The sequence below is a fragment of the Octopus bimaculoides genome, chromosome 1 (genome assembly GCF_001194135.2).
Source record: "Octopus bimaculoides isolate UCB-OBI-ISO-001 chromosome 1, ASM119413v2, whole genome shotgun sequence".
In the NCBI taxonomy this organism is placed as follows: Eukaryota; Metazoa; Mollusca; class Cephalopoda; order Octopoda; family Octopodidae; genus Octopus; species Octopus bimaculoides.
In genome coordinates this window covers 133,978,283-133,988,986 of record NC_068981.1, presented here as the reverse complement: position 1 = coordinate 133,988,986, position 10,704 = coordinate 133,978,283, and the positions used below count along the sequence as shown (strand labels likewise).

Here is a 10,704-nt window from a genome sequence, read left to right as displayed (position 1 = left end):
TGTGGGTTCGAGGTCATTGTGAATTCTTGGCTAAGAAGAAGCGGGAGTGCTATGATAGTAGCAGAGTGTTAATTGGTTAAGTGTCCTGAAAATGACCTGTAGTGATTTGAATTCTTGGGAAATCCCTTTTGAATGTATTGTTTATAATGTGTTATTCTAAACAGCAGTAGTAGTAATAAAGTAAGGGAGGAGGTGGTGGAAAGGAAGAAGAGAAAGAGTGATAATAGAATGCGGGATAGTGTGATAGTAACTAGTGGAGTGAGCAGTGATTGGGATTATTTTTTATGTTTTTTTATAATTCCTTGAGTATCTCTTTGGAGTTTATCATTTTTAATATTTGCGTGTGTGTGTTATTCTAAGGTTGTGGTGGATATGTCATTTGTTGTAGATGCGTTCAGAAGGGGTCTGTATTTTGTGAGAGAGACTCTTTACTAATTCTTTGGCTGTAGGTTGTATCGTCTCTGAATTGATAGAGGGGAAAAATTCTGAAACTTGGATTTTTGTTATTGGCACAAATATCGATGTGTTGGCTGAATGCTATTTTTCTGTTTTTCGGAATTTTGATCTGGGATTTGTGCAGAGTCATCCATTGATGCAGACTTTTTTTTTTTTTTTTTTTTTTTGATCTATGTACTGCTCTTGACACCCAGAGCAGGTTAGTGCGCATATCAGGTTCTCCGAAGTACATGTGAAGTTACTTTGCACTGTTTAATTTTGTCCCTGTTTTAGGGAGAACTCTGATCCCTCAATTAAATTGACACATATCCTGCAGTTGGGTCTACCGCATTTTTTTACTGACGGCTTTAGTGTTGTTGTTGTTGAGCGTATTCGAGCTTGTGTTAGGAGACTTTTTAGGCCGTCTCTTGCCTTTTATAATGGTGTGTGTTTGGAGGATTAAGTTCATTCTGTGGTTCTTTTTTAGCAGGGGAATGTTTTGAAGGATGGTGTCGAAGGCTTCGTTATTAAGAGGGTTGTATGTGGAAATGTATGGTAGGGCTTTTGGTTGTAAGACCTTTAATTTGGGATGTCTGAGTTGAAGGGCTTGTTGAAAGCATGTGTTAAACTTGTCTTTATTAATGTATATCGAATTATACATAGATATATACAAGAGTTACACAGATATAAGTGTTAGAACTTGTGGTCCACCTGTGGACCTTTTTCATTGGAAAATTTGCCTGTCGCACTAAAAAGTTTCCCCATCCCTAGTTTAATTCTTTGCCAGCTAATGATGTAAGAATGATATAGTAAGTATAACTGATCGTGTTCACCTGGCTGGTTGTGATGGAACAAAATAAATATAGATGTTGTAATGCAGCAATAAATTTCTAAACAACCTGGTCAGTAACTTGCACAAGATCTTTTTAAGTGCCTCTGTTTTGCTAGAGCATTTTAAAAAATTAGATCACCAAAACCACATACTTTTAGATTCAGTCCCACTGCATGGCACCTTGGACAAGTGTCTTCTGCTGTACCTCTGGGCTGACCAAAACCTTGTGAGTGGATTTATAAGTCAGAAAGTGAAAGAAACCAGTCATATATACATCTGTGTGTGTGTGTTACTATCTCCTTGCCTTGACATCACATGGGTGTCACCATACTATAAGTGGTGTCCCTTCCTATCCAATTTTCCATAAAAAACATGTTTGGTCATCACTTTACTTGGAAGCAGGTACGTTTTGTAATTCTAAAGTCACTCGAATGGCATACTGAAAAACCTTAGGGAGCCAAGCAGTTTTGAAATAGTCTTTCTTAATAAACATTACTTACTGTAGGTTTTCTTCTGTAGCTTCAAAGATATTGTTTCCCAGTATTATGAGATCTTTAAATATATAATTTTTGTGTCTGTTGACAGAACCAAGTATCTGGTAAGCCATTAACATAGTATTGGATTGAAAAGTAGCCCTGTTCAAACCTAAACAGCTTCTGTTTATCAATTCTAGGCATGTTTGTATTACATGACACTGTTAGATGTTCCATTCTTTCTTAACAGTTTCACCATTGTTGTTGTTAAGTAATGGATGTTCTTTAACAACTGCAACATAGTTCAACAATAGAGTAGCCTGTTTGGAGCAAAGAAAAACATTTGAGGGATAATATAGCAAAACTCTTTTTTCATTGCCTAAACAATTTCTGTTGTTCAGCACTTTTACAAGCATCACCAATTTAATGTACCTAGATTTCCAAGACAACCAGCTATTTGTTGGTTTGAAATTATTGTGACTCAACTTAGGTATTATCCATTTGAGTTGTCGGATAAATTTTGTTTTTCTTTCTATTTGACACTCCATAGGTATATGTCTGAAAAGAGGTAAAAATTTATGCAAATTTCAAAAATGATAAACAAAAGTTTAAAATATTGTTAGAAATATTTTATATGTTAATTGAAATGACATTGGAAAGGATTGGGATGAACAAATTTATCCTGCAACCCAATGAGAGCTTAACTAATTGTAAGCTTCTACATTTACTGGATCTTTGTTTTTTACACTTACAGTTTTTTTCTAGTTCTTTATTGTCTTCCATGAAAATGCTCATTCTGTTTGCAATTTATCATGCTGTAGTATTAAACATATGATTGTAGATTTTGGATCTCTAGTTATGTCTAGTGGCCAGTGCTGGGCTTGTTATGTGGTTGGTTTTTCATTGCACCAGTTCTGTTATTATCAGACATTCCCATTCCATTTTAAATTTGACAAAATCAAAGTTACTTCTGTAAGCCAAGTATTTGCAAATCATTTGTTATTGCAAGAACTTTGATGAAAGCAATATTTCTGTCTTTGATATTTGTAAGGCTTTTGACTGTGTCTTGCCTGGCTACTTGCTTATAAATTCCACCCCTTTCTCTCATCTCATTCATTGGAAGTTTCTTTGTAGACCACCCTAGTGCAGCATATGCTGATCTTCTCTTTTTGACACTCTATAAACTCGAATGTACCTCAAGGTTTGATTATATCTTTCAGATCCTTTTTGTGTACGTTGTTGATCCTGAGTGGCATTTTGTCTGTCTTCACAGTCTGAGTTCAAATTCTCCTGTGGTCGACTTTGCCTTTCATCCTTTCAGAGTTGATAAAATGAATACCAGTCAAATACTAATGCTGATGTAATTGACTAGCTCCCTCCCCTAAAATTTCAGGTCATGTACCTATAGTAGAAAGGATTAATATTATTATGCCAAGGTTGAATTTGTCTTTCATCCTTTCAGGGTTGATAAAATAAGCACCAATGAAATACTGGGGTCGATGTAATCAACTTACCCCCCTCTCCTGAAATTGCTGTCCTTGTACCAAAATTTGAAATTATTATTATCATTATTGATTTTCTATTTTATGCTGGCTATTTTATATATTTGCATATGGAACTTCTTTCTTTGAATATAAAGCATCTCTATAATTTGTATTTTCCCATCAGTGAATTTTAATATTTTATATTCAATTTTCATTGATTAAGAATTTGTTAATTATACAAAGCAGATGCAATTCTTAAAATATTTCTTTAACCCTTTTGTGACCATATTTCTGTTGAAATACACTGCTTTTGTTTGGATTAATTTTGAAAATAATGAAGAATTTAATATAATGATTTTGTCATTATTAATCTCGTGTTTGGAACATAAATTAAAGTGAAATTTTAAAGATCATTTAAAAATAAGTTTAGAACAAGAAAGGGCAGTTTCAGAAGAATTGATGTTAAAAGGGTTAATGAAATGACGTTTGACTCAAAATGTTGGCTTCATTAAAATGGATACATTTAATTTACATTGCAGATTGATCTTGATACTATTGACATCAGCAACCTCAATCGCCAGTTTCTTTTTCACAAAGAACACGTTGGGAAATCAAAGGCTCAAGTAAGTGTATTGAAATGAATATTTTTTTGAAACTGCTTTCTGGTTATATGTGGCAAAATGTTTCAGTAGTTTTGTGTAAATTAACTAGTAAATAAAGCTATTGGAAAGCAGTAAAAACCAGATGTTAACTGAAAATTTATGCCAGATGTTGAGGAGTTGAAATATTAATAGTTCATTTTGGCAATTTTTCGTAGATTGTATATCAAAACTGAAACTGTTTGATAATTTCCTTTAAAAAATTTTTTTATTTTTTTCTATTTATTTTTCAGCCTAATCACTTACATTTATGTATTTTTTGTGTATGTATGTGTGTTTGTTTGTATGTGTTTATGTGCATGTATATATATTTGTGTATGCATTCATACATACATATACAAATATACATACATACATACACATAAACATAAGCAATTCACCTGATGCCAAAAAAAAATTTGTAGAAATTGCCAAACTAATACTTTCAGTTTTGATATGCTTTCTCCGAAAGATTACCTTCATTTCTTTAATGACTGAACAAACTGCCTGTTCAACCCATACAAGTCTAGAAAAATAGATGCATTTATGATGATGATGGTGAAGATTTCCATCCACCCCATATTTGCAAACATGGAAAAAGACAGGCATAAAATAACGATAACACTTAAAATTTTATGTTTAAACACATATGTGAAGGCGCATGGCTCCATGGTTAGAGCATCGAGCTTATGATCGTGAGGTTTTAAGTTCAATTCCCGGATCAGGCTGCATGTTGTGTTCTTGAGTGAGACACTTTATTTCACGTTGCTCCAGTTCACTCAGCTGTAGAAATGAGCTGTGACATCACTGGTGCCAAGCTGTATCAGCCTTTGCCTTTCCCTTGGATAACATTAGTGGTGTGGAGAGGGGAGGCTGGTATGCATGGGTGACTACCGGTCTTCCATAAACAACCTTGCTTGGACTTGTGCTTCAGAGGGTAACTTTCTAGGTGCAATCTCATGGTCATTCATGACCAAAGAAGGTTACCCAAACATGTATTCAGTTATATTTTTGTGTTTTATTCTCGTTGTCGTCATTGTTTAGTCAGCTTCATTCAACACACCTGTTATTCAAAGGTATTCCAGTCATGACCATTTTGTTTATTGTTTGTTTGTTTTTTGTTTTTAGAAATATATTTCCAGGATTGCATAATTTATTATTTAAAATCAAAACTTACACTTGTTTAGTCAAAGGATTTTATTTTTAATGGGATCAGCTTTTTTTCTTTTCTTTCTTTTTTTTTTTTTTTTTACACATTTTCAGCCAATGCTACCAGTATGAATTAGTGTCTGGTTGGGTATCCTGTTAGAAATAGTAACCAAATCATCCTCAACTCACATTTTACTGTATTAACCACTCTCAAAACAACTATTATCAAATGCATTCTCACCTTGGCCATCCTATCTTTTCAAGTGACTATGTTATCCAGTATGTCCTTCCTTTTTTAAGAAGGCAGGATGTGATTAGTATAAGATTTGTCTGTTATCTCTAGCAGTTTGAGGGATCAGGTACTACTAACTCATTAAACCCGTTATGTTTGATAATGTGAAAAAAATTTTTAATCCTATTAAAAATAAAATCCTTTCAATATAGAATAGGTGTGATGTTGGATTTGAAAATGTAACTTAAAAATAATTTTATTAAAATTCACTTCAATCAGGTGGCAAAAGACAGTGTAATTCGTTTTAATCCAGATGCTAAAATTGTGGCTTACCATGACAGTATAACCAGGTAATATTTTTTTTTTGTTATATATATATATATATATTTACTATTTTAAAATAAAAAGAATCAATAGTGTTATAAAATTATATAATGAAAATTACATGTATTTTTAGTGTTATGCTTACATAACATGTTTTTGTGTGTGTGTGTGTATGAATTATTCCTTTCATTATTACATAGGATCTTATATTATAAGTTTTTTAGCCCACCTGGGACCATTGATGGTTCCTATGATTTAAACTTTGTTTTTATAAGTAATCTTAAGTTAAACCCTCCATGGAAATAATTTAAACAAAGGCAGTTCGAAAATATAGTGTCATGAAGAAAATGTAGTTTAAAACAGAGTCATATGTCATACTAAGTTGACTGTAGTTAAAATAAGAAATAGTTTGGCAATCTAATTTAATATTTCCAGGGTTGACAGCTAACCTTCTTACAGTTTTTCATTAGAAAGTTAGTTTTAAAACAATTAGTGGTGTTAAGTTAATTTCTAAGTTTGAATTACAAATGCCGGTTTCAGACAGTGATTAGTGAAAAATAGACATATACATATAACTGATTTAAGTGATAACTTCTTTAATCCTTTAGCATTCAGATTATTTTGTCAAATATAATGTTTATTTATTCATATTGTTTTGAATTAATCATGTAGTATCTCGTAGCTGTGAGATTTTAATGATGCGACTGTTTATTTTTAGACTGACATTGTAGAGTAGGTGCGAAGGCCAGATCTGGCTGGTTTAAACATAAAAGAGGTAGAATATTTTGAGCTGGTTATGGCCATTTTAAATGCTGATGGATTGACCCGTTTATTTGTTTGATTTATATTGGTGGTGCCCCAGCATGGGCATAGCCTCAGGGCTGAAACGTATAAAAGAATAAAAGGGATCTTAATTTAATTGAATTATTTTTTGTTCACTTTGATTAGAATTTCAAATACTTGTTTTTTCTGCCATTCATTGAAAGTCACAATTTCAGGCATCTCTTTCATTATGTTCCTAAAATGCTGTAAGCAAACTACAGATCCTATAGTTACTTAACTATACTATAGTTTACTTAACACTTTAGCATTCAGATAATTCTGCCAAATGTAATGCTTTTATATTCACGTTGTGTAAATCAATGGGAAAATATTTTATAATAGAGAATTCTGTCAAGATTCTTCTAGCCACAACTCTTCTGTAACATACATGCCTATGTCGCTACAAGTAAGGTTAAGGTTTTAGTCACTTTTTTTTTTTTTTTATACCTTATTTGAAAAATTGAATTTTAAAAAAATTGAAAAGTCAGTTATAAAACTGCTTAGTAAGCTAGTTGTAAAAAAAAAAAAAAGTGGCTCCACAATTACGTTTTAGCAAAATTAATTTCAGTATCGAAATTAGTTTGAAATAAAATATATCCAATTATTTTATTGATCTATAATCATTTGGGTAGTTCATTCATATGAACAATTAACAAATAGATGTGTGTGTATTTGATTTCTGCAGTATTCTCTTTTTTTTTCTTTTTTTTTTTTTTTTTTTTTTTTTTTTTTTTTTTTTTTTTTTTTTTTTTTTTTTTTTCTTTTTTTTTTTAAGATTGGATGGATTTAGTCAGTAATGCATAAAATGACTAATTATCTTCTAAATTGTTGTTCTTTTGCAGTACTGATTATGATGTTGAATTTTTTAAAAAGTTCACCCTTGTTATGAATGCTCTTGACAATAGAGGTGAGTGGGATTTTTCAGTTAGTTTGCATATTGTAGAGCAATGTTTATAACAAAGATTTTTATGCTTATATTAATACGATTCTCAATCTCTTAAAAGTAATATCATGCATTTCATGTTGCATAAAAAGGAAAGCAAATTAACAAAAATTAACTTTGGTTTTAATTATACAAATTGAATTGTAATGGGAATGTATGGGATAGGTGTCCACACCAGATGCTATGACAGTGCTCCTGATGGAGTTTTAGGGACACTGTGATATTTGCTGTGTTTTGAGCATTTTAAACCTAGTGGTTTGAACACGGCCAATGTCTTTGAGAGAGATAGTTGACCTTAATACTGGACTGGTACTTTATCAAACCTGAAAAGTTGAAAGGCAAAATTGATCTTGGTGGGGGTTTGAACTCAAAGATCTGGAGTGGATACTGCAATGCATTCTACCCAATGCCTTGTCTGCCAATTGACTGAATAGTCTTACAATGAAATGGGATGATTTGACACAGCTGTTTGAGCGCAAATAATGAGTTGGTACAGTTGACTGAACATTCAGCCTGTTTTAGCAACAGTACATTTTGGCACTGGAGGCAAGCACAAACACACACACACATGCAGAAATATTCATACAGAGAGAGAGAGAGAGAGAGACAATGTATAAATTGAACGCAAATGACATAAACACTTTCCCTTCTTTGTACACTTAAAGAGAAATATAGTCACACAGAGAGAGAGTGAGAGAGGTGGTGAGGAAAGGACAAGAGAGAAACATCAAAACATCTGGTGCCAAATAAGCAGCACCAAAAATACTGTGGCAAAACATCTGATACCTGACTATCCTTGAGCATAGATACATTGAACCTCCAACCTCTGGCAACTGACTTGGTAAACACCCACAAAATTATTAACCATCATGCCAACAACCACCTTGAGCACCTTTTTGAGCTCCATGTGACTAACACACGTGGGCATGCATACAAAGTCAGAAAACAACACAGTTCCCATGACTTTCAGAGACATTTTTCATGTTCAGAGTTGCTGAAGCATGGAACAAACTACCCGCATCAGTTGTTAGTTGCTGAGACATTACATCCTTTAAAACCTCCATGCTGCCTGACATTCACCAACACTACACCTGATATCCCCCTCTCCCTCCATATGGATACACACATGTATATCATGACTCTTACACTGCTCACTTTCCTGACTTTTGTTCATAATTCTTTGTACTGTACATGCACCTTTGATGAGTTGTAGTGCACCTGAGCACTATACGCAATAATTTCATTATTTATTATTATCATAATGTGTGCGTTATCTAAAATATTAGATAAGGCATTTCTAGATACAGTGAGTCCTGCGTTTCTTATGTTTTTTAAAAGACATTTATTGTGAGCGAAGAAATTTGGCTGTTATTTCTTGCAGATCAGGCAGGCAGAGGTGCTCATGCAGTTTTGTCATTCCAGCCACCAACTTGGTTTGACACTTTTTTCTTGACTTCAAAAGGACAAAAGTCAAAGTTAGCCTCAGCAGAATACCAAGTATCAGAAAAGATACCACGGGTCATTTAATTCAATGCTCTAATGATTGCCAGTTTGCCACCAAACAAAGTAATTGCTAAGAATAAAAAAATAAAAAAGTAAAAAAAAAAACTGCCCCACAATCATATTTAATTTATGTGTTTCAGTTATTTGACTGTGGCTGTGCTGGAGTCTTGAAGGATTTTAATTGGACAAATTGACCCCAGGAATTATTTTTTAAGCTTAGTACTTACTGTATCAGTGTCTTTTGCCAAACTGCTACGTTACAGGGATATAAACACACCAACACCAGTTGTCAGGTGGTGATGTAGGAGACAAGCAGAAGCACAGGCATACACACACATGATGGGCTTCTTTCAGTTTCAGTCTACCAAATCCACTCAGAAGGCTTTGGTCATCTCAAAGTTATAGTTAAAAGCACTTGCCCAAGGTGGGACGCATTGGGACTGAACCCGGAACCATGTGGTTGGGAAGCAAGCTTCTTACCACACAGCCATGTCTGAACCTATTATTGTTGATTATAGTTATAATTATTGTTTTAAATTATCTTTCAGCTGCTCGTAACCATGTCAATCGTCTGTGCCTGGCAGCTAACATTCCTCTCATAGAAAGTGGTACTGCAGGATACTTGGGACAAGTCACTGTTATTAAAAAGGTATCTTTTATTCTTCCATTTTATTTGTTTGTCATGGGGCTGTGGCCATGCTTGAGCACCACCTTGAAGGGTTTTAGTTGAACAAATCGACCTCAGCACTTATACTTATTCTCTCAGTCTTTTACCAAGCTGCTAAGTTACGAGGAAGTAAACAAACTAACACCGTTTGTCAAGCATGTGTAGGTGGATGAGGGATACACACATATATGGCTGGCTTCCATACAGTTTTCATTTACCAAATTTACTTACAAAGACTGGTTGAGCTGGGGCCATAGTAGGAGTACCAAGCATTGGGACTGAACCCAGAACCAAGTAGTTGCAAAGTAAGCTTCTTAACCATACTGCCATACCTGTTCCCTCTCTGTTAGGAGGCACAAACACCTACCAAATTCAATTACAAAGCTTCGGTTGGCCCAAGGCTATAGTAGAAGACACTTGACCAAGGTGCCATGCCGTGGGACTGAACCTGAAACCATGTAGTTGGGAAGCAAGCTTCCTAACCCTACAGCCATGTGCCTATATGTTAATAAGGTATGCTACTCAGTTTTAAAATTTAGGATTTCTTTTGTGGTAAATAATCTTTTGTTGTGCATGCATAGTTTATATAGTTGACTGTGTGGACTTCAAACTTCACTGCCACAGGCATTGTGCTGTGTGTTATTTAGCATGTCACATGACTCTGCCTGTTCTGGGTTGTTTGACATACATAAAATCAGGTTTGCATAATTCCTTCATGGTTGAATAGTTAACACTTGAAAAACTGCCCAATAGTAAAATTAATTGCTCCTTTTGGAAAAAAAAACGTCTTACCTATAAAATCATGGAAATGTTGACGTAAAACAATTTAACAACACAACAACAATCCTTTCTACTATAGGCATAAGGCCTGAAATTTTGTGGGAGGGGGTCAGTCTGTTAGATCGACCCCAGTATGCAACTTGTGCTTAATTTATTGAGCCCGAAAGGATGAAAGACAAAGTTGACCTTGGTGGAATTTGAACTCAGAACGTAGCGGCAGACGAAATACTGCTAAGCATTTTGCCTGGCATGCTAACGATTCTGCCAGCTCACTGCCTTAACAACAACAATAATAATAATAATGATAATGAGGAGGCTATATAAAGCTAAGCTTGTGACCAATATTGTAAAATTTTATCTAAAACTGTAATTCTGTCAGCAATATAATGTTTGAAACTTTTTCATAATGTAATGGATATATT

At 34.0% G+C, this 10,704-nt stretch overlaps 1 protein-coding gene across 1 annotated transcript in view; it reads left to right on the top strand.

The window, feature by feature from the left end:
• LOC106873868 (SUMO-activating enzyme subunit 2) overlaps window positions 1-10,704 on the top strand; it is a 41,725-nt gene that overhangs the window by 12,022 nt on the left and 18,999 nt on the right. Inside the window, exons 2-5 of the mRNA XM_014921386.2 lie at window positions 3,764-3,847; window positions 5,523-5,593; window positions 7,232-7,296; window positions 9,384-9,484. Of these exons, the coding sequence (XP_014776872.1) occupies window positions 3,764-3,847; window positions 5,523-5,593; window positions 7,232-7,296; window positions 9,384-9,484 (321 nt within the window). The remainder of the gene's footprint in view (window positions 1-3,763; window positions 3,848-5,522; window positions 5,594-7,231; window positions 7,297-9,383; window positions 9,485-10,704) is intronic.